The sequence below is a fragment of the Microplitis mediator genome, chromosome 7 (assembly GCF_029852145.1).
Source record: "Microplitis mediator isolate UGA2020A chromosome 7, iyMicMedi2.1, whole genome shotgun sequence".
In the NCBI taxonomy this organism is placed as follows: domain Eukaryota; kingdom Metazoa; phylum Arthropoda; class Insecta; order Hymenoptera; family Braconidae; genus Microplitis; species Microplitis mediator.
The window spans coordinates 7,324,123-7,351,424 of NC_079975.1; the positions used below are offsets into that span (position 1 = coordinate 7,324,123).

The 27,302-nt window shown below is 31.8% G+C and overlaps 2 protein-coding genes across 5 annotated transcripts; both read left to right on the forward strand.

The window, feature by feature from the left end:
- The first annotated feature begins 69 nt into the window (after positions 1-69).
- LOC130671490 (glutaryl-CoA dehydrogenase, mitochondrial-like) lies at positions 70-11,897 on the forward strand. The gene is made up of 8 exons (XM_057475409.1): positions 70-280; positions 388-420; positions 7,533-7,898; positions 7,991-8,120; positions 8,433-8,655; positions 9,293-9,522; positions 11,434-11,594; positions 11,709-11,897. The coding sequence occupies exons 1-8, from the start codon at positions 211-213 to the stop codon at positions 11,774-11,776; spliced, it is 1,281 nt and encodes a 426-aa protein (XP_057331392.1). The 5' UTR covers positions 70-210; the 3' UTR covers positions 11,777-11,897.
- A 1,619-nt stretch (positions 11,898-13,516) lies between these two features.
- Positions 13,517-25,461, forward strand: LOC130671381 (glutaryl-CoA dehydrogenase, mitochondrial-like). Of its 4 annotated transcripts, none has more exons than XM_057475237.1 (9): positions 13,517-13,675; positions 14,593-14,773; positions 14,850-14,882; positions 15,914-16,276; positions 16,841-16,970; positions 17,646-17,868; positions 18,225-18,454; positions 18,546-18,706; positions 25,176-25,461. In XM_057475237.1, the coding sequence occupies exons 2-9, from the start codon at positions 14,707-14,709 to the stop codon at positions 25,241-25,243; spliced, it is 1,275 nt and encodes a 424-aa protein (XP_057331220.1). In that variant the 5' UTR covers positions 13,517-13,675; positions 14,593-14,706; the 3' UTR covers positions 25,244-25,461. The 4 variants fall into 4 exon arrangements, with proteins under 4 accessions (XP_057331220.1, XP_057331224.1, XP_057331221.1 ...); XM_057475241.1 differs by having other exon boundaries at positions 16,109-16,276; positions 25,176-25,460; XM_057475238.1 differs by having other exon boundaries at positions 13,542-13,675; positions 14,599-14,773.
- Positions 25,462-27,302: the final 1,841 nt, after the last annotated feature.

Sequence of the window (27,302 nt, forward strand, 5' to 3'; positions counted from 1 at the left end):
ATTATTATCATCATTTTATAAAAGATAAAACTTCTAAAATATCTTTGCAATATATATATATATATATAAATATATGTCACGCGATAAAATATACGAATAAAAAAAAATGATCGATTCTTATGATTTTTAGTTTATACTGAGTTCTGTATGTGATAACAGCTGATTGTAACATTCATATTAATAATATTAATAATAATAATATTTGTTAGTATGGCAGTACGTGCGCAAAGTTATTTATTTAAAATAGTTAATGGATATTATTCATTAAAATCAATAAAACGTATCCTTTTTAAATCATCATTCAAAATGCATAATTGTCATTGTTCAATTAATTTTAAAAAAATTGATAACTATTTTTCTTAATTGTTTAAATAAATAAATAACCAGATTTTTCTGTTGCGGCGAGTTTTTATAAAAAATGTAAGTCTTTATTTTTGTAACATTCAACCGAATTAATCTTATAATATTATTGTGATCTCAAGTATGTATTGAATTATAACATGTAATACATCTATATTAAGAAGTGCAATGATAAAAAATATTTATATATATTGTCTTGTAATTTGTAGACATTATTTTTACTACTGAGTACTTTTATTTATAAATTATTGATAATAAGGTCAATGATCTATATCTATATTATCCAGCGATGGTTAAAATTTTATTTGAGCGCCGTTTCCAGTAGATGGCGACACATGTTAGAAAAAAGTAGATCTATTTCTGATTCCAGGGGTCCGTTGGGATTGGAAAAAGACGGTTGGACGTGAAAAACGCAATTGATTAAAATTAAAATATTTTGTGATTTAAAGAAGATTTTGATTAAGTCAATTACTGAATTAAAACGTATGCGCACACGGGACACTATTTAGTGTTTCGTTTAAGTTTATATCTTTTAACTTTTTTGTTTTAAATCCAGTTAGAGCATAACCTCAACCTTGACTAGGGCTAAGAGTCAGAGGGGAGGGAATACTCCCTCCCACAAGAATGAGCTAGTGGCGGATAAATTATTTAAAAGATATCTTGAAGCTAGAAGAGCTGGAATTGCAAATTTGAATTTTCGTGAGTTTGCAGAAGTTATGACAGCCAATAAGAAAGGAAAAGATAGAAACGGCGAAGATTTGACAGGGAAGCGCACCAAGAGATATAAAGTCAGCAATGAAATAATAGTTGATGACCCGAATATGGATCTAGAGGAAACGGCAAGTAGCAATAGCAATCAAGATGTTAATTTAGAGAATAATCAGCCAATATCTCAGGAAAGCCAGGTGAAAATATCATCATTAGACAGTCAGTTTAAGTATAACTCTCGGGACAAAGGTCCCTTTGCAGTTTTTATTCGACTGTGTGTAGATGATAAAGAAAAGGTAAAGGAAAAGGAAATTAATTTACTAGAAGTTGCACGTAAGTTAACTCGTGCTTCAGTTCGTTTCGATAATATTTCACGAAGCTCTAGGAATGTTTGGAGGCTTACTTTTAATACAAGAGAAAGCGCTAATGCGTGTTTGTCTAATCAACAGCTTAAACCTAGTGGACTTGATGCATATGTCCCAAGGTTTATTGTTTTCCGCAAAGGGGTTTTACGTGGTGTGCCAACTGATCTCAGTATGGATGAAATTAAAGATACAATCACTAGTGAAAATTCAGGTATGCGGGTAGTAGATGTTTTTCGACTTAAAAAAAGAGCCAAGCAAAATTTGTCTAGCATTCAAGAGAGTGGCACAGGCAGAGAAACAAAGTGGATTGACTCCTCTTCAGTCTGTGTTACATTTGAATCTACGAGTTTGCCGCATCAAGTAAGAATGTGGGGAGTTTTACTGCCAGTTGCTGAGTACGTTCCACCGGTACGAATTTGTTACAAATGTGGTCGTTTGGGACATATCAGCAGCAAGTGTGTTAATGAAGAAGTCTGCCTGCAATGTGGTCAAGTTCATGCTCGTGCTGAGGGAGAGAAATGTGCAAATACTAAGAGGTGCGTAAATTGTGGAGGGGTTCACAGTGCTTTAGACTCTCGATGTCCTAGTAGAGCCAGGGAAGTTGAGATTAAACAAGTTATGGCTCGTGACAATGTCTCTTTTACCGAGGCAAAAAGAACTCTGCGATACATAGAGAATGGGGAGGATAGTAAGAAGAGTACTGAGAAAAGACAAGTTAGTAGATCATTAAAAGACTTTCCACCATTACCAGAAAAGGCGGATATTAGTAATGTCCAGTTCCAAAGTCAGAAAAAAGAACTGAATAGAAAGTCTGATTGGAGTCAGTCTCTTACCCAGAAGTCTAGTAATAACCATCATCAGGAAGAGCATGATAACCAGCACGAGTCAAGTGTTCAGAATCAGAGTACGGGAGCAAATTTGGCTGAAGTTATTGGAGAAGCTTTACAACGGCTGTTTGAAGCTTTGACGATGGCACCGGATGCTGGGCAGCTAATTAAACGTATCATGAGAACAGTTCAACTTCATTGTGATTATGGCAATACCTAAACGTTCTAACCCAAATGTTATTAGTATAGTACAATGGAATGCGAGGAGTATTAAAAATAAGGTGCTAGAATTAGAACGTAATTCAACTAATATTGATATTTTTTTAATTTCAGAGACGTGGCTCAAAAATAACAAAGATACTTTGTATTTGAAGAACTTTGACGTAGTGAGGAAGGACCGATATGGTAATATTGGAGGTGGGGTGGCTATTCTGGTAAGAAATACTCTAAAATATACGGTGGTTCGGGGTCTAGGTGACTGCAATGGCAAGATGGAAGTTTGTGCTATTAGACTGGGTCTTAGTGGTGGCTTTATTACAATTGTTTCCTGTTATAGACCTCCTTTGTCTGAACAGATTGATAAAGATGAATGGCTTGAATTTTTCAACCAGTTTTCTGGTCATTTCTTAGTTGGGGGTGACCTCAATGCGCATCACTACATGTGGGGTAGCTCTCATGATTGTAAGATAGGTAAAGCGTTAGCTGATTGTTTAGAAGAAAATGTTGCTTTCTGTTTGAACGATGGTAGATCGACTCACCTGTGTCCTTCTTCCGGTACTGAGTCAATGATTGATTTAACCTTTGTTGATTATCAATCGTCCTGGTTTTTTAATTGGAGGGTTAATAACGATTTTTGGGGGAGTGATCATTTTCCTATTATAATAGAATATAAGGCGAGGGCTCAAGCTGGTTTAAAGTGTAAATCCTCGAATAGATTATATAATCGGTCAGTGGATTGGTCGATCTTTAGGGACAACTGTCTTAAAAACACTGGAGACATTGCTGATTTGCTACGTTCAAATTGTGAGTTACAAGTTAAATATTCCACGTTCTCAGCGGCGTTAGAGGAATGGGTTCGTTCGGCAACTCCAAATCTCCCGAAAAAGAAAAAGAAAGGAAAAAACCCACTTCTTGCTCCACCTAGAGAGAAAGGACCACCTTGCGTATGGTGGAATCAGGAATGCGATAAGCTGGTAAGATTGAGAAGAGCAAGTCTTGAAAAGTTTAAGTTTAATAGGTCCGCGGAGAATTTTCTAGCTTTCAAAGAAATGCAGGTTCAAGCTTCATTAGGTTTAAAACAGATTAAAGAATCGAGTTTTAAGAAGTTTTGCGAAAGTCTTTCTAAGGATACTAATCCTAAGTTTCTTTGGAGTCGAATCAAAGGGTTTCAGAATAGATGGAATTTCAAAGAAAATATGAATGAGTATAGTGAAATTAAAATTATGGCTGTTCGCAAAATGATTGAAGAGCTATGTCCTCCGTGGGTGAAACCGCAGAAGCCGGATTTTGACTACCAACAAGGGGATTTATTTTTGGACGTACCTTTCAACATGGAAGAATTAAATTACGCTATTGCTAACTTAAACTTAAGCTCAAGTCCTGGACTGGATGGAATAGATTATAATATGGTGCATAATTTGCCTGAAGGTGGTAGGCGGTTGTTGCTTGAATTATACAATCAGGTTTTTGAATCGCAATCTTTTCCGATAGAGTGGAGGAAATATTCGATTTTTTTTATACCTAAAGCAGAAGGAAATAAATATCGTCCTATCTCTCTTGCACCGTGTCTTTCCAAAGTGATGGAAAAAATGGTTAATAACCGGATAATGTGGTGGTTGGAGTATCAGGGTAAATTACCCGAGTCGCAGAATGGTTTTAGGAAAAATAGGTCTTGTGCAGACAATCTTACAATCTTGTGTGCGGGTATTCTTAAAGCATTTAAAGAAGGTTTAGTCACTGCTGCTCTATTTCTGGATATTAAATCTGCGTATGATAATGTCTTGCCAGATGTTCTTGTCGAGAAACTAAAGTGTCTGGGTTTTCCACCCAAAATGGTGTCATTCGTATATAATGTAATCTCAGAACGGTGCCTTAAATTCCAATTCGGAGAGATTGATGAATCTCAATGGGTTTATCGTGGTCTCCCGCAGGGTAGTGTCCTTAGCCCCATTCTTTACGCGATCTATGTAATGGATTTAGACGGGATTGTAAATCGGAATGGAGCTTGTGAAGTTGTTCAGTATGCTGATGATGTTTGTATTTTCTCATGCAATAAATCTACTCAAATAGCCATTAATAACTTAGAAAATATAATGATTGAGATTTGTCGTGAATTAGATCGGTTAGGTTTAGAACTTTCTGTTTTAAAAACTAAGTTTGTCATTTTTAGTAGAAATAACTCGGAAATACAAAAGAAAGAAAACGGGAAAAAGGTTAAAGGTCGCAGAGTGTGGAAAATTAATGTTGCTGGTAGTGAAACCGAAAACTGCGAAAATGTCCGTTTTTTAGGAATGCATCTGCATTCTGCTCTCAAATGGAGTGACCACATTAAGGAGGTTGGTAAGAAATGTTGTAATGCACTAAAAACTATAGGATGTCTACGACGAACTTGGTGGGGAGCAGACCCATCTTTGCTTCTGGGTTTATACCGGGCTTTAATTAGGTCCAGAATAGAATATGGTGGCTTCTTGTTCCATAAACTCACTAAGTCTGATAGTAATCTGTTAGACAGGATCCAGTTCAGAGCATTGAGGGCAGCTTTAGGTTTCTCTTCGACTACGCCTACAAACATCATTCTAGCTGAGGCAAAGGAGCCTACTTTGGATTTAAGATTTAAATACCTAGCCCGTAATTTTTTAACCAGAGCATTTGCAAGGCAGGACCATAAGGCTATAAGGAGTTTATATGACATCATAGACATTGAGGATAATCCAACTGTAGTCAACAGAGAAGGACCCACCAATTTAACTACCTGTTTCCGTGATGTTGAAAAAGTTAGTCATCTTATTAAGACTTCTCGTAGTCCAGAATGCCTTAGTTATGAATTGGAATCGGTTTGGTTTCACCCCATAATCTCGTTTGAAGAAGGCGACGAAATTAAAGGCGCGGCTGACTGTCAAGGGCTCTTCAGAGATATCTTTCACGATTTTTTAAATGGTACGACGTGTTTCTTTACGGATGGATCTAAAGCTCCAAATAAGCCTTTTGGAGGCTTCTCAGTGATTGAATGGGATGAGTCGGTCGAACATTATTTCAGGGCCCCAAAGGATGCGTCAATTTTCACCTTAGAAGCTATGGCTATCGTTGAGACTTTATCTCTAATCGAAAAATCGGAACGTAAGTGTTTTACAATTTTTACGGACTCGAGAAGTGTCCTTCAAGCCTTGATATCAGATCGGAATGTGGGTAATAAATCTTATCTAATTTTTCATTTACGGAGTCGGATACGAAAGCTTACAATTTCGGGTAAACGCATTAGACTTTTTTGGATTCCTGCTCACTGTGGGATCAAGGGGAACGAAATGGCGGATAGAGTTGCGAAAGATGCGATACTCGTAGGCAGAGATACTTCGTTGAGTTTACCAGGGAGTGATTTTAAACGGGAGTGGAAGGAGATGCTAAGAAATGACTTTGAAAAGTGGTGTGTTGATTCCGGGGCCAATAGAGGAAATTATTATTTCCAGAATTATTATTCTAGTTTGAGCAAGCCTTGGTTTAGTCATATTAAATTGAATAGACGTGCTACTGTGTCTATACTTCGTTTAAGAAGTGGTCACAGCTCCCTGAGATCCAGTCTAGCAAGATTTAGTATAGTTCCATCTCCATTGTGTCCATGTGAGGGGTCTGAGGAGACGCCGAACCATGTGTTTTTTCAGTGTCCTCGTTTTGAGGTACAAAGAAAAGAGTTGATGAAATCTCTTTATAAAACTATCGGTCCAGCTCCTCATAGCGTCGAAGTTCTTCTAACTTATATGAGCCACGATATTATAAAAATTTTGAGTAGATTTATTAACGCAATTGATATTTTTATTTAAGCATTTGATAATTTTTGTCTAAGTAAAATTTATTTTATTTTATCAACAATGATGTGCCTTAGATAATATAAGAGCAGTAGTATTACTACTTTATATAATTAGTTAACTGTAAGTGATAGAGTTAAGTAAGGAAATTGATTTGTAATTTGCGCTCCAAAATATGTGATGTTACCAACAATAAGTAAGGTAGTTTACATATGCATAGATTTACTTATGTGAATATAGATATAAGTGATATATTTTGTAAGTTGGCTGTATTGGGAACTCCCAAAGCCATGTATCAGACTTTATACTTTAATAAAAAAAAAAAAAAAAAAAAAAGATCTATTTCTTAGGCCTAGGTCTCTCGAACTTGATCACTGGCCAGACGTGGGTTCTAATCCCAGCGGTCGCCGAAAGAATTTTTTCATACAAAGAATGTGAGGTCTTTCGGTCCTGAGGTGTCCCGTCGCCGATCCATGAATTCGATCTAGTTTCAAAAGTTGAATTTGATTTGGTTGAGGCGTGAATTTGATTCGTATATGAATTCGACTCGATTGGCTAGATTGGGTATGCCCAAGGCCTCATAATATACATATATATACTGAAAAAAAAGTAGATCTATTGCTTTGAATTCGATCTAGTTTAAAGTAAATTGGATTTGATTTAAATTTGAAAAATTTTGATTTGAATTTGAATTCGACTAGGTTGGCCTTGGACTAATATATATACATCTCACGAAAAAAAAAATAGATCTATTTTTTTTTTAAATACCCCAGGTCAAAAAATGTGATCTGTTTTAAATCAAATAAAAATTTTAAGTTATTTCTATTTAATTTTACTTTTTATTTGTAATTAATTAACATCTGAATTTAATCGAGTTTTGCCCATACTAGTCCTTATTTAGACTATTTTCAGACTTGTTTTCGACAATTTTGAGTTTGGTTTTTGTCGCTTCGAGAACTAAACCAAACTTTTTTTTAAAAATATTTTGATTTTATTTAAACCAAAATTAGACTTTTCACCGCTGATTATTTTTAGTGGTCTATTTTTGATCGTCTTTAGATCAAAAAAAGCTTCAAATTTTTATAAAAATTTAAAGACAGACCAATTAGTCTAAATATAATCTGGTTAAGGTAAATTAGATCAAATTTCGCGACCTGGAACCCGAAACATTAAATAGTTTTCTTGAATAAATAAAACTTAAGATACAACTTTTTGATCATGACAAAGAAAATGATTAATAAGGATTTTTTTAGCTACATTTGATTGGCAAGATCCATTCAAAATTGAATCACAATACAATCAAGATGAAATAATGGTACGGGATCAGTTCCACGCTTACTGTCAGGAAAAATTACAACCGCGAGTATTAGAAGCATTTAGAAATGAAAATTTTGACAAACGTATAATAAAAGAATTGGGAGATCTTGGGGTTTTGTGTTGCACTTTAAAAGGCTACGGAGCTTCAGGAGTTTCATCTGTTGCATATGGACTTATTACTAAAGAAATAGAGTCTGTTGACAGTGGATACAGGTCATCATATTCTGTGCAAAATCTCGCGGCGGTCGCTATCGATTCTTGGGGTAATCAAGAGCAGAAAGATAAATATTTGCCAAAATTAGGTGATTTTAATGATATTTTTCTCAAAATATTAATAATTTATGTTAAGATTTGTCCCTGGTGGATCCGAATTACGGATATATTTTTTTTTTAGTTTCGGGTGATTACATAGGATGCTTCGGATTGACAGAACCAAATCATGGCAGTGATCCAGGATCAATGGAAACACGAGCAATTTATGATTCAAATAAAAAAATTTATAAATTACGTGGGAGTAAAACATGGTCTATTTTTATTATCAATTAAATTAAATTGTAAAAAATCGGGAGTGATTTTATTTAAATCTGCATTCACTCAAATTTAGAATTTTAATGCTAAAATAAAATTCAGTTAGAAGTTAATTTAAATTAACTTTGAACCGGAGTTTAAATATTAAAATAAACTCCCCTCTGGAGTGAATTTTACTCCAAGGACATAAAATAAATACACAGTCATCTGCTTCGCATTCACTCTGGATTTAATCCGCGTTCACTCCGCAAATTTTTTACACTGTATCAAATATTTAGTAAAATTAAATGCAATTATTTTTTTTTTAGGATAACAAATTCACCAATCGCAGATTTATGTATCATATGGGCAAAATGTGATGACGATAAAATACGTGGCTTCATAGTTGAACGTAAAGGTAATGAAGATACATTGAGTACACCAAAAATAAACGGCAAAGTATCATTACGTGCATCAACTACGGGAATGATTATTATGGATGACGTAATTATTCCGGAAGCGAACATGCTCCCAAATGTAAACGGCCTTCAGGTAAAAAAATATATAATTAAAAAAATTGAATGTACATTAGGATGGGTTGAAAAAAAACTTTTTTTTTGCTTTTCTTAGCATGGGGGTAGAATTTGTACCTTAAAAAAAAAAAAATTTTTAAGAAAAAAAAAAGTTTTTTACTCAACATTTTGAGGTGGCCCACTCGTTTTTAAAATAAATAATTGATCAAACGGGGTAGTCCCAACGAAAAAAATTACATGGTGTTCTAGAATCTGTAGGGTGTCCCCTTGAAAGCTAATTGAAAGTCAGAAGTTGAAAAAATTTTTTTCCTATTATTTTTGTAATTTAAGTAAAAAATCCAAAATGAAAAGCATTTTCTTTTGAATTAAAATGAAAGTGAAGTGAAAAAAAATCACATTTGACAATTATTAGATGTTTTCCACAATATTAGACAAAAAAAAACTTTGTTCATTGGAACTACTCTGTTTAATCAATTATTTATTTAAAAAATGAGTGGGCCACCTCAAAATGTTGAGTAAAAAAATTTTTTTTTATTGAAAAAATTTTTTTTTTTATAAGGTACAAATTCTATCCCCATGCTAAGAAATACAAAAAAAAAAGTTTTTTTTCAACCCACCCTAATGTACATGTCAATTTAATTCAAAAATTTACTCAGGGACCTTTCGAATGTTTGAATCACGCGCGCTATGGTATAGCATGGGGAGCATTGGGCGCAGCCGAACAGTGTTTGAAAATTGCAAATACTTATGTAATAGACAGGAAACAATTCAAAAGGCCGTTAGCGGCTAATCAGTTGGTGCAAAAAAAACTTGCTGACATGATCACTGAAATAGCTATGGGTTTGCAAGGTTGTTTGAGAGTCGGTAGACTAAAAGATGAAAATAGGTATTTCAATTGAAATAAATTATGTTCACTTACATTAATAGTAAATTGTCTGACAAGGGATGAAACAAGACGATTTCAGACTAGGTGAGTTTGGCTGCCCGAGCCGCAGGCGAGGGCTGACATCACTCGCAGTCTGAAATCGTGTTTTATCCTGAATCACACACCATATTTTTCATGATTACCTGCATCGGAACTTGAAGATTCAGTGTCAGCAGCCAGTAAGAAATATGTTAATTTCAAGCCGATGATAAGGAGAATGTTAGAGAATGAGAAATATGTGATTTACATTCACTTATTAAATAGTTAATAAGACGAAAATATTATTTTCACTTATTTTTTAGTAATTCTATTTAGTTAATTAAAACTGTCACTTAAAAAATAAAATGAGTACACTGAAAGAAAAAAAAACTTTTCCCAAGTATAAATACTTCATTTAAAGAAATATTTACTCGGTACTATACAAACAAATAACATTCTTAATCATAGTAAATATGTACTTCAACCGAGTAATATTTTCTTGATTTAAGAATTTCTATACTTATTTTAAGAAAATATACTTGATCAGAGTACATTTTTACTAAGATTAAACAAATATTTACTCGGTAGGATACAAACATTTATATACTTGAAAAAAGTTTTTTTTTCTCTCAGTGTAAACTGAAGTGACAAGTAAACAAATGAGAGTAAAAAGGCTGCAAATGAACATCAAGTATAACTGATACCGGGCAGAAATAATTGTAGTTCTTCCGTTGGGACGAAACACGCATGTTTCTGCCCGCTGTATGAAGGTATTTTTGAATTACGAATTCGCTAGCAATTGTTTGGAGCATCGGCTTGAAATTAGCTTGTTTCGACGGGCTGTAGAGACACCGAAACTTCAAGTTTCGATGCTGGTGTCATGAAAATTAAATAAAAATTTAAATAGTACATTGTGTGACTGGGAATGAAACAAGACGATTTCAGACCTGGGTGAAGTTGGCTGCTGGTGATGTAGGTGAGGGCTGACATCACTCGCAGTCTGAATTCGTATCAGTTTCAGTTTCAGTGTCAGCAGCCAGTCAGAAATAAGTTAATCGAAGAGCAATAATCTGATCATCTATTAGCGTAATCGTAAATTGTGATTTTTAATTTACGATTATGTTGAAAAAATAAATAATTTTTATTATTTACGATAATTTTTATTAAACTTAATTACAAAGTCAAAACTGTTATTTACGTAAGTAAAATTAATGGTCTGAAATTACTGTTAAATAAATGACAAGTATCATAGTTTAAATGACGAATGCCTTCAGTCAGCGGGCAAAATCATTATTCGTTTCTGATCGCTGACAAGGCATTCACAATTTACGCATACTCTAATATTTACTTGCGGCATTGGGCTGAAATTATCTTGTTTCGACTGGCTGTGTATAATACACTGATAGAAGGATTTATTAGTATTTAAGAAACCATTTCTTAAATACTAAGAAATCCTTCTATCAGTATAGACTAATAAAAATTAGTATATTATACACCAAGGGAGAAAAGTAGGACATTTGCCTACCCGAGCTAGAGGCGAAGGTCGCAAAAATTGAGACGTCATTCTTTCCTTCGTGGTGTGCATACTATTTTTCACCAGATCTGTACTTGAAAGTTTAAATTTTTGCCTCTACATGAAAGAAAAATGGCGCATGCGCTAATTTTTGTCATGTATTTTTTCATAAGAAAAAGTACAACTTTTTTCCCTCTAAACAGGGCAGAAATTTAAACTTTCAGTGCAGGTATGGGGAAAATAATTTTTCTTGGTGTGTAATATAAGTATATTGTAATGAATATTTTATAAAATATTATAATGAGAGTTTGAAGTGCGCAATTTTTCATTATAATCGTGTAGGTTTTTTATAATTACAAATCATTTTGTTCAAAATATAGAGCTACGCCAGAAATGATTTCACTTATTAAACGGAATTCCGCGGCAAAAGCAATCAATATTGCTCGGACTGCCCGAGATATGTTAGGTGGTAATGGAATATCTGATGAATATCATGTTATAAGGCATATGGTTAATCTTGAAGCTGTTATAACTTATGAAGGTAAATTATAATTTATTTGTAATATTGAATTATAAATAAAAATTACTATTTAAAATTTACATTCTACCGTATTGTATTTTAAAATAGTACTGATAATAATAATTTTTGATTCAGGTACGGATGATATTCATGGTTTGGTTCTGGGTCGTGCTATTACTGGAATTCCTGCATTCGCTGGATAAAATGGATATTTTAAATTAAGAACAGTTTGATTTTTTTGCTGACCATTTTTGAAAATGTTAATTTTTGTATGAATTATATGGTTACAAATTTAATAAATGTTTATATTTTTTAATAAAGAAATTATTTTTAAATGACAAATTTTATCAAGATTAAAATTTGCGAGTCAAAAAAAAATATAGATCTTTAAAATTATCTTAATTTTTTTTTCTTTTCGCTAAAACAGCCCCCAGACATTAATATCAAAAAATTTATGATTAATGAATCGTTCAATTGATTATTTTTAACAACAAAAACTTTTCGTTTTTAAATTTTATTTAAAAAAATTTCCGTACACAGAAAAAAAAATTTCTCGGCACAAAAAATTTTTTACTTGTCCCAAGATAATTTTTATTTGCTCCAAAAAATCTTTTGCATCATAAATTAAAAACAACAATTTTGTTGGAGCAAAAAAATTTTGTTGAGGCAAGAAATTTTTTTTAATCCTAAGAAAATTATTTTCTTCATTTTATAATGCAAAATATTTCTTGCGCGATAACATTCTATTTTTCTGCGCATTATTCATAAAAGTTTAATAATAATTATATAACCCAGAGAGGAAAGTACGACGGACCCAGGTTTGGCGCAGGCTTGGCCCAGCCTTGGTAGGACTTTGGAATGATAACATTGGGCCAAACCTGGTTGCTAGACCTGGCCCTGACTTTTTTGCCAGACCTTGCCCATGCCTCGAGGAAACGAATAAATTTAATTTGAAAAAAAATTATCTTATTATTAACCTCGTAGAATTTATGATCATTAACGTTTAAACTATCTAAAGGAGGTAAATGATGTGAAAAAAACTCGATGAAAATTCTGCTGGGCTCCGAGCGTGAACTGCCGTCCTTCTGATTGCTGCTGGGTCCGAACGATAACTATGGGACGAACCTACTAATGTTGAACTGATACATTTATATGATCTACTTATTAAACCATAGGTATAGCCAAACTTGGGGAATTCAACCTTGGCCCAAGTCTGGATTGCCATTGCATGGCCAAGGCTAGGTTACCCAGTCTTGGCCCAAGCCCGGGTAATCATTACAACGGTCAGGACTGAGTATCCAATCTTGAGCCAAGCATGATCCAATATAGATGTGCCAAAGCTAGGTTCCCCAGTGCTGAGCCAAGTAGGGCCCTGTCGTTCAACTCTGGCGGCTCCTGCATGGGAAACACTTTGATTATTAATTTAACACAGAGTCGCGACATATTTAAATATAAAAACTTCCCAAGTGGGCAGAGGCAGCCAAGCGGTTCTCGTATGGCTCGGGCGATCGCCCAAGTTAAGCAGCATCGAGCATGATCGCTAATTGGTTGGGTGACCGCTTAGCCATGTGTTGAGCTCGATCAGAGGTCTCTGACCGTTAGGATGGAAATGGGAATTTTATCAATCACTAGAGCCTCACCCAAACCAAAATGTAGTGGCAATGGTTTTCTCTGTGGTTTCCCTTGCCCCTATACTCCTACAGCCGAGGTGGGGGGTAGGGTATCACCGTAATGGTACAGTACAGTATAAACACAAGTTGGGCCACAGCCGCACAATGAAAGCAGAAAAAGGAAGCAGTTGCGATATTAAGGCAAAAAGTCTAAAAGGCCGTTAATGCGGCTATACACTGGAACAATAAAAAAAAAAAAAAAAAAAAACTTCCTTACCATGCAATACTGAAATTTTTAAATATTTTCCTGTTATCATATATAGTATGCGCATTTATCTCCTGCATTAGTCACACATGCAACGCCGCGTAGTCGAGGTTGTTGAGCCGGTGTTGTACAATAAATATATATAATCTCGTATAAAATGCGTCTACACTTCTGTCTTCTCCATAATATAACTCCAATTAAATACTTTCTATCCATTAAAAATTACAGTGAGTATATTTACAAAATTAGTGTTATTTAAATTCCACTATTATATTTTCCACAGTAATATTATTTCACGCGTATGATTAAAAGTTACTTTTAATCGCTACGTACTTTTAAAATAGTTTTTTATTCATTTTTAACCGGTTCTATGTTGCTTTATACTCGCGCGAATTTAAATACATTCAATATTTATATGTGTCGTCAAGGTCGTTTGCTTAAATATCCTTATATTTAATTTTTTATTGCTAAAAATTTGTGATACTGAACTTAGCCGGCGTCTATTATTTTTTTGATTTTTTTTTAAATAATAAATTTTGAAAAAAAAATATTTTTAAAAATTGCACCTATAATTTTTTTAATTTCTTACATGTGCATATTTTTTTTTTTTTTTTTTTGTAATTCATTAATTAAAAAAAAATTCAAATATCCTTAATTGTCTACTAATTTCAGGATTATCAAAATTGTTATCCATTTTTAATTTAGAAAAAATTATATATAGATATATATTTCCGTGCAATGTTTTTTTTTTTTTTTTAGTAAAAGAAAACTCGCGTTCGAAATGATCAGCAATTAATTATTAGAAAATTGAATTATAAATTTATCATTATTATACCGTTCCAAGTACTTGACATATACAATATCGTATACTTTCACACTCTATAATTGTAAGGTCAATGTTCTTCTAAGCATATCGAAGTCAACAAGTAAATGAATGAAATAAAATAACTAAAATGAATGAAATAAAAAAAATTAAATTAACGAATATGATCGATAATAAATAATCTGTTGAATTATTTTAATAATTCAAAATAAATAATTTCACTAAATTGTTAATGAAAAGTATGTTATGTTATTTGAGTGCGTTTTTGATAATTTCTCCTCATTAATAGCCATTGTTTATTTATTGTATGTATTTTTTAAGTTATAGGTCATGCTGGAGAGAACCAATGTCAGATAAGACGCGAATAATATACTAAGAAATTTATTTTTTTTTCTTGTCGATTGTTTATTATTATCATACTGAAAAATATATAAAATGGCACTATCTGTAAGATCGAAATTATTTAGAATATTAAAAAAAAATCCATCGGCAAGTAGAAGATGTATCCTTTTCTATATTTATAATTTAAAAATATTGTTGATATTATTTTACTTAATTTATCGAAAATTATAAACTAGGTTTCTCGTTGTCTGCGATTTTGTATAAAAAACGTAAGTTTAATTTACACTACTCAAAAAAATTAAGGAATCAAAAATTAAAAAAAAAATTTTGTGATTTTATGAGAAGACTGTTACTAAAATTTTCAATTTTGTATTACTGAAAATTACAAAAAAATTTATAACGAATGTTTAAGTCGGTTTTTTCAAAAGATTTCAAATAAGCCTGAAATTTTATAAACTTTATTATTTTTTTTTATGTTCCGAATTTCGGAGAAATTCTTCATTACAAATAACTCATTACTTCGGAGCTATAAATTTTTTTTTTAAATTAAAAGTCCCACGACTTAAATTACTGATCATTTTTTAAATTAATAATCCGATTAATTTGAATTATCCAAACAAGAAAAAAAACTGTTGCTGCAACAGAACATGACTCTGTGGCAGCTATAGGACATAGTTCTGTTGTAGCTGCAGGACTTGCTCTGTAGCTGCAACAGAAAGGTCACGTAGTATTCACAAGATCCACCCTATTGCAGCGACAGTTCTATTCCTATTGCAGCCACAAGTATATTCTTGTTGTAGTCACAGATCTAATCCTGTGACTGCAACAGGAATTGAGCTGTGGTTGCAACAGGACTGATCTAGTAGCTGTAAAAGGTGGGTCTGTAGCTGCTACAGAACTTTCCTGTTGCAGCAACAGTTTTTTTTTCCGTGCATCAGTAAAATAATTAATAATGCAATTTTTTTTGACTTACTACTTTTGCAACCCAATATTGTTTTGCACTATTTGTTTTTTTTCTTCATCAATATTAAGAGGTTTGCCATATTTTAAAAAAAAATTTTACAGAATTTTTCTTCTTAATTTTTGAAAATTATTGCAAAAATTCTTTACTGTTTTATATTTTTTTCGGCATCTATACCATCAAAAATCACTTGAAATTTAATAAAAATTTATTGATATCTTCAATTTCTGAACTATCCCAAACGGTACCAAAAAATATTAATTTTTTTTTTGTACTTCTTCGTATGAATTTTTATTCATTTAATTTCTAAAATTTACAAGTACTAAATTCTTTTAATAGCATTCAATTATCAAGACCCTTTCAATATTGAATCGCTGTATACTGACGAAGAAATAATGATAAGAGATCAAATGCGTTCTTATTGTCAGGAAAAATTGCAACCTCGTATATTAAAGGCATTTAGAAATGAACACTTTGATAAATCAATAATGAAAGAATTTGGTGAACTTGGTGTACTTTGCTGTACTTTAAAAGGTTATGGTGCTGCCGGTGCTTCTTCGGTCGCTTCCGGTCTTATTAGCAAAGAAATTGAAGCTGTGGACGGAGGATACAGGACATCACATTCTGTGCAAAATCTTGTAGCTGTTGCAATAGATTCTTGGGGTAGTCAAGAACAGAAAGATAAATATTTACCGAAATTAAGTAAGTTTTTATTCATAACTTATTTCTTTTTTTTTTGCTAAATATCGTCTACAAATCAATCACTGCTAATTAAATATTTTATCCCTCATCACTGAGAAAAAATAGTGAAGGTGATTTAAGTTAACGACAACCCTGCTTTTACATTTGACGACAGTAGAGCACTACCTCTCCGCTTCGCGTTCGAGGTGTGCAATAACTTTTTGAAGAGTAGGCATTTTTAAATTATCTTAACAAATTTAAACACTAGCTTGATTTAAATTCAAGTAATTTTTGTTGAAATAAAAAAATTGGTTGGAAATTTGAAGTATACACTTCTCACATACAAGAATTAATTTTTTTGAGTTAAGAAACAGATAATTTTTTGGTCCAAGAAAGTTATTTTCTTTAAAGGAATTTTTTATTGCATATCACTGACTAGAATTTGCAGAAAAAATCTTAATTAGATATTAATTATCACGACTAAGATGACTTGTAAATCAAAACTATTTATATAAAACTTGAATTTTTATATTATTGATATTTTTTAAAAATAATTAATTTGAATATTTCATTTATTAAATAAAGTTTCTGGAGATATAATTGGATGCTTCGGACTGACTGAACCAAACCACGGAAGCGATCCAAGATCAATGGAAACACGAGCGATTTATAATTCAGATAATAAAACTTATAAATTAAGAGGCAACAAAACATGGTATTTAATTTTAATTTTCATTCTATTGTTATAAATTAACAGTAGATTATATGATATGACAAGGGTCGCAAAAGATAATTTCTGATTTTGAAAAAAGTAATGCCATAAAATTTTTACCACAAAAGAGCGTACTACGAGTGTTTTCTGTTTTTACCCCCACTCTGGGTGGTCTATGTACTAAATATTCCCCTACTTTTCTTTACGCATGCGCAGTATATAAATTTTCGGTAGGGGGAGCGATTTCTGAGGTTCATTCTCTCTGAAACGAATTTACTTTCCCAATTCGGATTACGAAAAATGAAGTATATTTTCGGATTAAAAACTTGGATTAAAATTTTGTAATCCGATTCAATCGGAAATTTCAAATTGAATCCGATAGAAAAATTCCTATAGTCGTTCCATAGAAAGTTTGGGATTTTGCCCTATCACAATTATTCCTCCTCTACCACAATATTTGGATTTGCGTATGCGCAGAATATCTTTTTCACAATATTATACTAGAGGGAGAAGGAATAGTGGTGGGAAAAAATCCCAAGCTTTTTTCGGGAAGACTATATAGGATTCAATCGGAGTTTATAATCAGAATTTTCGCCCTTACCTTACAATCTACTATTAATTTAAACAAAAAATCATAATTGAATTTAAAGTAATACAGCATTGAAAATTTTTTTTTAGGATCTCTCATTCTCCGATTGCAGATCTCTTCTTAATTTGGGCACGTTGCGATGACGGGGAAATACGCGGATTTTTAATCGATCGTGAGGGTAATGAAGACCATATGAGTACACCTGAAATAACGGGTAAAATGTCAATGAGAGCTTCTATAACTGGAATGATATTAATGGACGATGTTATAATTCCCGAGACGAATCTTATTCCAAGTGTTACAGGTCTCAAAGTAAATTTATAATAATAATAATTATTTTTATTACTGTCAAGCTCCATTAAGCCGGTTTCCATTAACTCGAAACTTCCTCTCAATCTTGATCCCCACTACGAGCTACGCTCTCCCACCCGTTGCCATACATTTGTATGGCTCTGTGTATATTTATAACTGCATTCATGTGATGTGAGCGCATGCGTGTAGTTTACACCTTAAAGAAGAAGGGGCATTCGATAAGTCGGAATTTTCCGGAAATTTCTGCTTCTCCGTCGACTGACCGTCCGAGTTAATGAAATTCGACTGCATAATTGCAAATAAAGAAAAAATTAAATATGAAAATATGTTGGTTATATAAAAATTTATATGTTTAGGGACCGTTTAGTTGTTTAAATCATGCACGCTATGGTGTTGCATGGGGAACACTTGGAGCAGCTGAATCCTGTTTGAAAATAGCAACGGAATATGTATTAGACAGAAAACAATTTCAAAGGCCTTTGGCTGCTAATCAGCTGATACAGAAAAAACTCGCTGATATGATGATTGATATTGCCATCAGTTTAGAAGTTTGCTTACGTGTTGGCAGACTCAGAGATGAAAAAAAGTATTTACTTAATTACTTGACTAATTGATTATTATTTTATACTTTTATTCATCAATTGTTAATAACTTTATTTCTCTTTCTTTATCTCTAGAGCGACGCCGGAAATGATTTCGATAATAAAGAAAAATTCAGCAGCTAAAGCTATTAATATTGCAAGAATAACGAGAGAAATGTTGGGAGGAAATGGAATTGCAGATGAGTATAAAGTTATGAGACACATGGTTAATCTTGAATCTTCAATTACTTATGAAGGTGATTTTTTTTTTTTTAATATGCACGGAAAAAAAAAAATAGTAGTGGCTACTCTCTGGGATAGTACTGAGTACTTTCTGTAAAAAAAATATTTTAGACAGTACTGTATGCTATCTAGACTGTATCCACTACTCTCTGGAAAGTACTGAGTACTATCCCGGACAGTAGTGGATATAGTCTAGACAGTAGTGGATACAGTCTAGATAGCATACAGTACTGTCTAAAATTTTTTTTTTACAGAAAGTACTCAGTACTATCCCAGAGAGTAGCCACTACTATTTTTTTTTTTCCGTGTGGTGTCTAAATAAATATGAATATTATCTCAGTGATTTTTTTTTTCCGACTTAAATGATGAGTGTTTCGTTTCGGGAAAGTGTTTAATTAAAAAAATTTATTTAAATTGGAGCCAAAAAATTTTCAAACCAAAAATATATTTAAGGAAATAAATTAAAGTCTATCGAAAAATTTTGAAAAGTATTTTTGAACCTTCAAGTATTCATTTTAACTTCAATTACATGTACGAAAGTCCAATTTTGAAACCCAGTAACTAACAAAAATGAAATTTTTCAGAAAATTAATGAAATATATTTTTAACTTCCCGCTGAGAAAATCGACGATTTTCAAAAAATTCGGGAAGTTATTGGTTCCACCCCGATTTTCAAAAACAGGGTTTTTATCATATGTCGACATTTGAAGGTGCTAGGATGCTCTTCTGACATTTTCAGAGCGATGTCTGTATGTATGTATGTATGTATGTATGTATGTGTGTGTGTGTGTGTGTGTGTGTGTGTGTGTGTGTGTGTGTGTGTGTGTGTGTGTGTGGGTGTGTGTGTGTGTGTGTGTGGATGTAAACTTCTCATATCTTTTTGATGAATGAACCGATTTAGATGGTTTTTGCGGCATTCGAAAGATATTTTCTGAACTTAGATTTTCAAAAAAATTTTAGACCATTTAGTCAAATAAACTCTGAGATATTTAAGAAATACGAAAAAAAAAAAAATTTTTTTTTTCGTTTTTTTTGGATATTGTGAAAACTGTTGGATCCATCAATTCCAAAATCTAATCAGCTCTAGAACTCGATAAAAGCTTTCGATTGCCACCAAGAACGTCTCAATCAGATAATCCGTTCAAAAGATATCGTCGACGAAAGAAACAGTAGGAAACGGTTTTTTGCAAATATCGTCGAAACGACAAAACCAATCATTCCCAAAATTTTATCAGCTCAAGACCTCAATAAAACACGTCGATTGCCACCTCAACCGCCTTAATCGGTCAATTCGTTTACGAGATATCGTTGATTAAAAAAATAGTGAAAAACGTTTTTTTCCAGATATCTACAGAAAAATTGAATCATTCGATTTTGAAATCTAATCAGCTCTAGAACTTAATAAAACGCGTCGATTGCCGCCTCAACCATCAAAATCGGTTAATTCGTTCGCGAGATATCGTGGGAGATAGAAATGCTAAAAAATGTTTTTTCAGAAAACAATGGCATACAAAAGTATTTTCGAGCTCGAAGAGCTCGAAAATGTATCCACAATACTGTTTTCGAACTCAACACGGGAAAAAATGCTGGAGTAGAATTTACTACACCAAACTAGTAAAAATTTTACTACACTTTGTGGTCGCCGCAATGACAACTGTAGTAACAAAAGCCACAGTGTGCGTTATATTTTACTACTATGGGAGTTCTGCTTACTACTGTAATGTGGTAAAACTTTGTAGTTTCCACAACTACTCAATGTAGTATAAAATACTTATTTTGTGGTTTTGGGAACCACACAATTTTATATGAATTGGGATCTGTTACTATTTTTGGAGTATACAATACCAGATTACTTGTACAATCTACGCCAATGTGTGGTAAAATGATCGAAAGAAAAAAATAACAGCGCCACCTACAACTTTTTTACTCCATTCTGTGGGTATCCTCAACTTGTGTCAGTGTATTTAATATTATAAATAATATTATAAAACATTATAAATTATAATATATATAATTAAAAATATTTAGGGGAAGGGGGGGCAAAAGGGGGTAGGGTAGGCAAAACGGGGTACGTCTAAAATTTGATAAAAAAAAATTTTATATTTTAAATGGTTTTTAAACATTCCAAAATCACTTCTGTAAATATAATTAAGCGTTATTTTGAATTTTTTTTGATAAACTTTTTCAAAAATCAATTGTCAGTTGAAAAATATTAATGACGTTTGTTTTATGATAAAAACAATTAAAAATTTTTTTTCTTCTTTTGTATCCAATAAACATGTAAAATATAATTTTTCATCATGTAAATTACTTACAAAAAAATTCAACTCAATCAAATTCGTTTAAAATCCAGAAATTTTATTTTTTACCTTTTTTAGGGGGTACCCCATTTTGCCCGCAGAAATGAAAATTTTTTTTTCAACGGTAACTGAAAATTTCTTTTATTTACTTTGAATATCATTAAAAAAAAAAGATTTAGCGTATTTGAGTCCTCGAAAACTTGGTATTTCCTTAAGTACCCCCTTTTGCCCCTCCCTCCCCTATATATATAATTAAAAATCGAGGCGTGCAATTATAATATACACTAATGCAAAAAATTAAAGGAGCAGAAAAATTTTATAAATTTTTTAGTGATTTTTGGAAGGCTGTAACTTGGTGAAAAAAAATCGTATCGAAAATTGAAAAAAAGCATTTTATAGCTTGAAATCTCTAGTTTAGGTGTATTTTTTTCAAAATTTTTTAAAAGCTCCGATTATTGCGCAAACATGAGAAATACCGCGAGCCAAAAAATTTCTAAATTTTTTTTTTTTTTCCGAAGAGCCCACGGACCGCGGAAAAATTCTTTCAACTAAACGAATGCATACATCGTTTAGCAAATTTATTCAGCTTCAATTTGGTTTTTTTTTTAACCTCGTAGGACGATTTGTCGCAGAGATATCAGCCTTCAAACAGAAAATGATCCTTTTGGCTTTGATCTTCGATATTTCAGGTACCAATGATCGCACAGAAAGTTAAAGGGCGGCGTTGAAAACTTGAATAAATTCCCTACAAGTCCCTGTCATCATTTTTTAAAAAAAAAATTTTTTTTATTTTTAACATCCATTAGAAGAAAGTACAAAAAAATGACTTTTTTTGGTTTTTTAGTAAATCAACCGCTACTCTGCAAATATCGATAAAAAAAATAATGTTGCCAGGGACTTTTTTAGCTTGATGTACCTCCAAGACCCCTGTAAATTTTTAAATTGATCTATCGAACCGTTTTTTGGGAATCATCGATCAAAGTTTAGCTACACAATTAAAGGAGCAAGTTTTGTTCCTTTAATTGTGTAATCATAATCGAAATGAAAAAATTTTTTTTTTTCGACTTTTCTCAAATTTTTGCGTTGGTAACTCAGCAAATGCAAGGAAATGACAAAAAAAATAAAAAATTTCCAAAAAATGTCAAAAAAAATCGAAGAAAAAAAAAAATTGAAACTTGTTTTTTGTGTTCTAAATTTTTTGTTTGACATTTTTTGGAAATTTTTTATTTTTCTTGTCATTTCCTTGCATTTTCTGAGTTACCAACGCAAAAATTTGAGAAAAGTCGAAAAAAAAAAATTTTTTCATTTCGATTATGATTACACAATTAAAGGAACAAAACTTGCTCCTTTAATTGTGTAGCTAAACTTTGATCGATGATTCCCAAAAAACGGTTCGATAGATCAATTTAAAAATTTACAGGGGTCTTGGAGGTACATCAAGCTAAAAAAGTCCCTGGCAACATTATTTTTTTTATCGATATTTGCAGAGTAGCGGTTGATTTACTAAAAAACCAAAAAAAGTCATTTTTTTGTACTTTCTTCTAATGGATGTTAAAAATAAAAAAAATTTTTTTTTTAAAAAATGATGACAGGGACTTGTAGGGAATTTATTCAAGTTTTCAACGCCGCCCTTTAACTTTCTGTGCGATCATTGGTACCTGAAATATCGAAGATCAAAGCCAAAAGGATCATTTTCTGTTTGAAGGCTGATATCTCTGCGACAAATCGTCCTACGAGGTTAAAAAAAAAACCAAATTGAAGCTGAATAAATTTGCTAAACGATGTATGCATTCGTTTAGTTGAAAGAATTTTTCCGCGGTCCGTGGGCTCTTCGGAAAAAAAAAAAAAATTTAGAAATTTTTTGGCTCGCGGTATTTCTCATGTTTGCGCAATAATCGGAGCTTTTAAAAAATTTTGAAAAAAATACACCTAAACTAGAGATTTCAAGCTATAAAATGCTTTTTTTCAATTTTCGATACGATTTTTTTTCACCAAGTTACAGCCTTCCAAAAATCACTAAAAAATTTATAAAATTTTTCTGCTCCTTTAATTTTTTGCATTAGTGTATATAATTTAAAATAAATATATATATAAAAAATATAATACAAAAAAATTTGTTTTGTAAAACCTGTCATTCTTCTTTTTGCTTACCTCACCTACAACTTCTTCTATTAAATTTTATTTCTATGCTATTATCAGTGAATCGTGATTTTAATGCAATTTTTAAAATCATTGCTTATTGAGTATTTGTTATTTATTAGAATTATAACTTTTAAAACGATGTTTTTTATATTTTCTATTAATAAAAATTAATACTCAATTATTCTAAGTTTATGCTTATACGAGAATTTATAGATTACAAATATATTTTTAAAATTATCCTTATCAGATATTGATAAAAAGTAAGCTTTTGAAATTTGGGTCCTTATTATTTTAAGTTATTCATTAATAAATTCATTTTTATATCATTTTGATTTGATAAACTGTAAGTCCGAAGAATCTAAAATTAATTTTTATATTTTTAAACGTTTTCAAAATCATAAAAACTATAATGATCGTTAACTAACAGATATTTAATTGATACAGTACGAATAAAATATATTCTATTATGTTGTGGAGTAAAATGAACCACAGTGGTTATTTAATGCTAGTTCTCAGGACTACTTACTGTAGTAAATGGTACTACAGGTTGTGTACCACAGTGTACTAGTAACTGTTACTAAACGTGTAGTTATCCTATATATTACTAGTCAGTGTAGTAAATGGAACTCCATTTGTAGTAAATTTAACTACACATTTTTTTCCGTGAACGAGCTCGAAAACAGCGGGAAGTTTTGGGGCTGGCCCGCAGGGTTAACCGATAGACCGATTTTTGTTTAGCTGCAATAAGTGCACTTATGTGAGTTTCCCAAAATTAATAATTCTACACGGAGAAATTATTCTCGTTTGAAATGATATGGTGTCATAGTAATGCCGGACCATGTTGGCCACTTAATGAAAATTCAAACAAACACATGTAAAAATTACTATGGCCATTAGGGTGGTCGTTAAAAATTAAATTTTCTCAGGCGCCCCATAAAAAGCTTCTCTTAAGTGAAAAAATACGGAGGGAATTTGGTGTTTTCGGTTTAAGTAAAAAGAACACGTGCCTCAGGACGATCAAAGTTCATTTTTCGATATAATCGCGGTTTTTTGTAAATATCTCATGAAATATGCAGAATAAAGGAAAAAGTTATAACAACAATTTTGTAGGAAATTAAATTCTTGACAAAAAAGGTCATGTTAATTTTTTTAATAAAACGTGTATTTATGAAGATATTTTTAAAAAACTTTTTTTAGATCTGATGAATTGAGCGTTTTAAGGATTACAAATTTCGAAAATAACATTTTTCTAAGTATATATAAACTGTAACAAGCATTAATGATTGATATGTTACGAGTTACGAAATTGTCTATATTTAAGAAAAAACGTTATTTTTAACATTCGTTATCCTTAAAATGCCCAATTGATAAGATCTAGAAAAGTTTTTTTAAAATATCTTCATAAATACACGTTTTATAAAAAAAATGAACACGACATTTTTTGTCAAGAATTTAATTTCCTACAAAATTGTTGTCATGACTTTTTCCTTTAATCTGCATATTTCATGAGATATTTACAAAAAACCGCGATTGTATCGAGAAATGAACTTTGATCGTCCTGAGGCACGTGTTCTTTTTACTTAAAAGGAAAAAACCAAATTCCCCCCGTATTTCTTCACTTAAAAGAAGCTTTTTATGGGGCGCCTGAGAAAATTTTATTTTTAACGACCACCCTAATGGCCATAGTAAAGTAGACAACGATTATATAAAGAGTTACTGTAATCATTGTAAATTTTACTATGGGCACAGTAATTTTTACATGTGTTTATTTGAATTTCCATTCGGTGGCCAATATGGTCCGGCTTTACTATGACAGTAATTTTATAAAACAAGTAATGTACTGAGTCATGTAAAAAAACCCCAATTACTGGGTTTCAAAATTTGGCAGTTGTAGGGTTGAGCGGGAGGGGGGGTAGAGTACTGAAGTTGACAAAAATTTGTAATGGAGCATAATATTATAGTAACCCCATTTCGCCCCCCCCCCCCCCCCAATCTATATGTCAACAAAATTTTAAACTCTTAATTTATTTTTATGATACAGGTACTGACGATGTTCATGGTTTGATTCTTGGACGTGCTATCACTGGAATTCCTGCATTCGGTGGATAAATTTTCATTACTTTTTAATTAAATATAATACATATATTTTTAATAAAAAATTGATACTTATTTTGTTTTAACAAATAAAAATTAATAACTACAAGTATTAAATTAAGTAAATAATTGTAAGCAATAGATTATTGCTAGAATATAAAAAATAAATAAGGAATTAATTAAAAAAAAATAAAAACATACATTTTGGACACATGATGAATAAATTTTGCTCAATTCGGAAACGAAATTTGAATAATTTGATAATTATTCATATCAAAATATACTAATTAAAATTATTCACACAAACACTGATATTAATCACTCACTTTGTAACCCACTTAGTGGACCCACACTTTGTAATTTAAAAAAAACACTAAATTTAGGGTGCAAGCAGCTGTAACGTAGCGCATTTCGGAATACGCCCTTATTAATTATTCTTATTATTTGCGCGGTAAATTTAAATATTTAAAAAATAAATTATTAGAAATTGGAGAAAACTGAAAATCGTACGTTAAAATAGAATGGTGGCAGAATATGATAGAAAAATATTTAAAAAATTAAAAGAAAAAACACGCAAGTGTTTGAACAAACCTTGGTGGGAAAATAATATGCAGAAGGGTGTCCTAATACATTTGGAGATTTAATTTAAATTGCTTCAAGTGCATTGCAGCTAAAAAACGTCACTTAACTGCTATTTCCCACCAGACAATGCCAGATGATTTTGCTCAGGAACTTGGAAGTTATCAGCATCAGCAACTCGCAACACTTTACACTAGCACTGAACACTCAACACTTAATGACACCACAGACACTTTGCACAATTTAAATTTTACAAACACTGCACATTTTAATTAAACAACGACTATATAAGCAATCAATTTTATAGATAACTTCGCGAATTAACTACACCTCTGTGTTTCAATTTAAATGTATTGAAGGAACTGGACTACTACTACCATTGTCGATGATACTGACTGCCGCTATTGGGCCGCCAGTTGATACAAAGCAATCGACTTTGCAACGATTCGATTGCCCCCACTTTAGCAAAAATTTAAACCTTGGATACAGAAACGCACATTAACGTTGTCTTGGCGCGAAATTTCAAAATTCAAATTTATTTATTTTATTAAAATTTATTTGTTTTAATAATTATAGTTCGGAACGCACTCTCTATCTTTTTGCGTATTCTATAAATTTAGTAGTGATATTTGGTCAGTCACGTAGTGACTGCAAGTTGCTCGTTTGAAAATTTAAGTTGTTAATTTGAAATTTTTTATTTATAATTCTGAAGTTTACAGTAAAATAGTAAAGATATGATGTTCATACACAGAAAAAAAGGATTTCTTGGAACAAGAATTTTTGACTCGCCCCAGAAAAATTTTTTCCCAGCCCAAAAAATTTTTTGTATTATGAGTTGAAAACAGAAATTTTCTTACGGCGAGAATTAATTTTCTCAGAGCAAGAAAAAACTTTTTGAGTCAATAAATTTTTTCTCCTCCAAGAAAATTATTGTGTTCAATTTATAATACAAAAAAATTCTTGCGCCCAGAAATTCTTTTTTTCTGTGTACGTATCAGTACGTGTTTCAACAGGTTGTTACCACCAATGGAGAAACCGGGATCTTCAGTAGGTCCGGAAAGTGGCGCTGAACTTGAAGATAGAGATCCTAATAATTTAAATCATCATCTACGGGTTTTTTAAAATATTATTTTTATTACATTTATTTTTTACAACAAAAAATTTTCTTTTTTAAATTTTATTTAAAAAATTCTTCGTTCACAAAAAAAAAAATTTCTTGGCACAAAAAATTTTTTACTCGTCCCAAGATAATTTTTATTTGCTCCAAAAAATTTTTTTTTAATCATAATTAAATTAATATCTTCATTTGATAATGCAAAATATTTCTTGCGCCAAGAAATTCTATTTTTCTGCGCATTATTATTCATAACAATTATATAAACACTGATTTTTAATTTCAAACAGAGTCGTGACATACTTAAATATAAAAACTTCCCTACCATGCGATACTGAAATTTTTAAATATTTTCCTGTTATCATATATAGTATGCGCATT

Coding starts and splice junctions, on each gene's coding strand:
- LOC130671490 (XM_057475409.1), top strand. CDS start 211: ATGGCAGTACGTGCGCAAAGTTATTTATTTAAAATAGTTAATGGATAT. Junction 8,121..8,432: donor TTACGTGGGAGTAAAACATG/GTCTATTTTTAT, acceptor TTTTTTTTTTAG/GATAACAAATTCACCAATCG. Junction 11,595..11,708: donor AGCTGTTATAACTTATGAAG/GTAAATTATAAT, acceptor TTTTTGATTCAG/GTACGGATGATATTCATGGT.
- LOC130671381 (XM_057475237.1), top strand. CDS start 14,707: ATGGCACTATCTGTAAGATCGAAATTATTTAGAATATTAAAAAAAAAT. Junction 18,455..18,545: donor AGACTCAGAGATGAAAAAAA/GTATTTACTTAA, acceptor CTTTATCTCTAG/AGCGACGCCGGAAATGATTT. Junction 18,707..25,175: donor ATCTTCAATTACTTATGAAG/GTGATTTTTTTT, acceptor TTTATGATACAG/GTACTGACGATGTTCATGGT.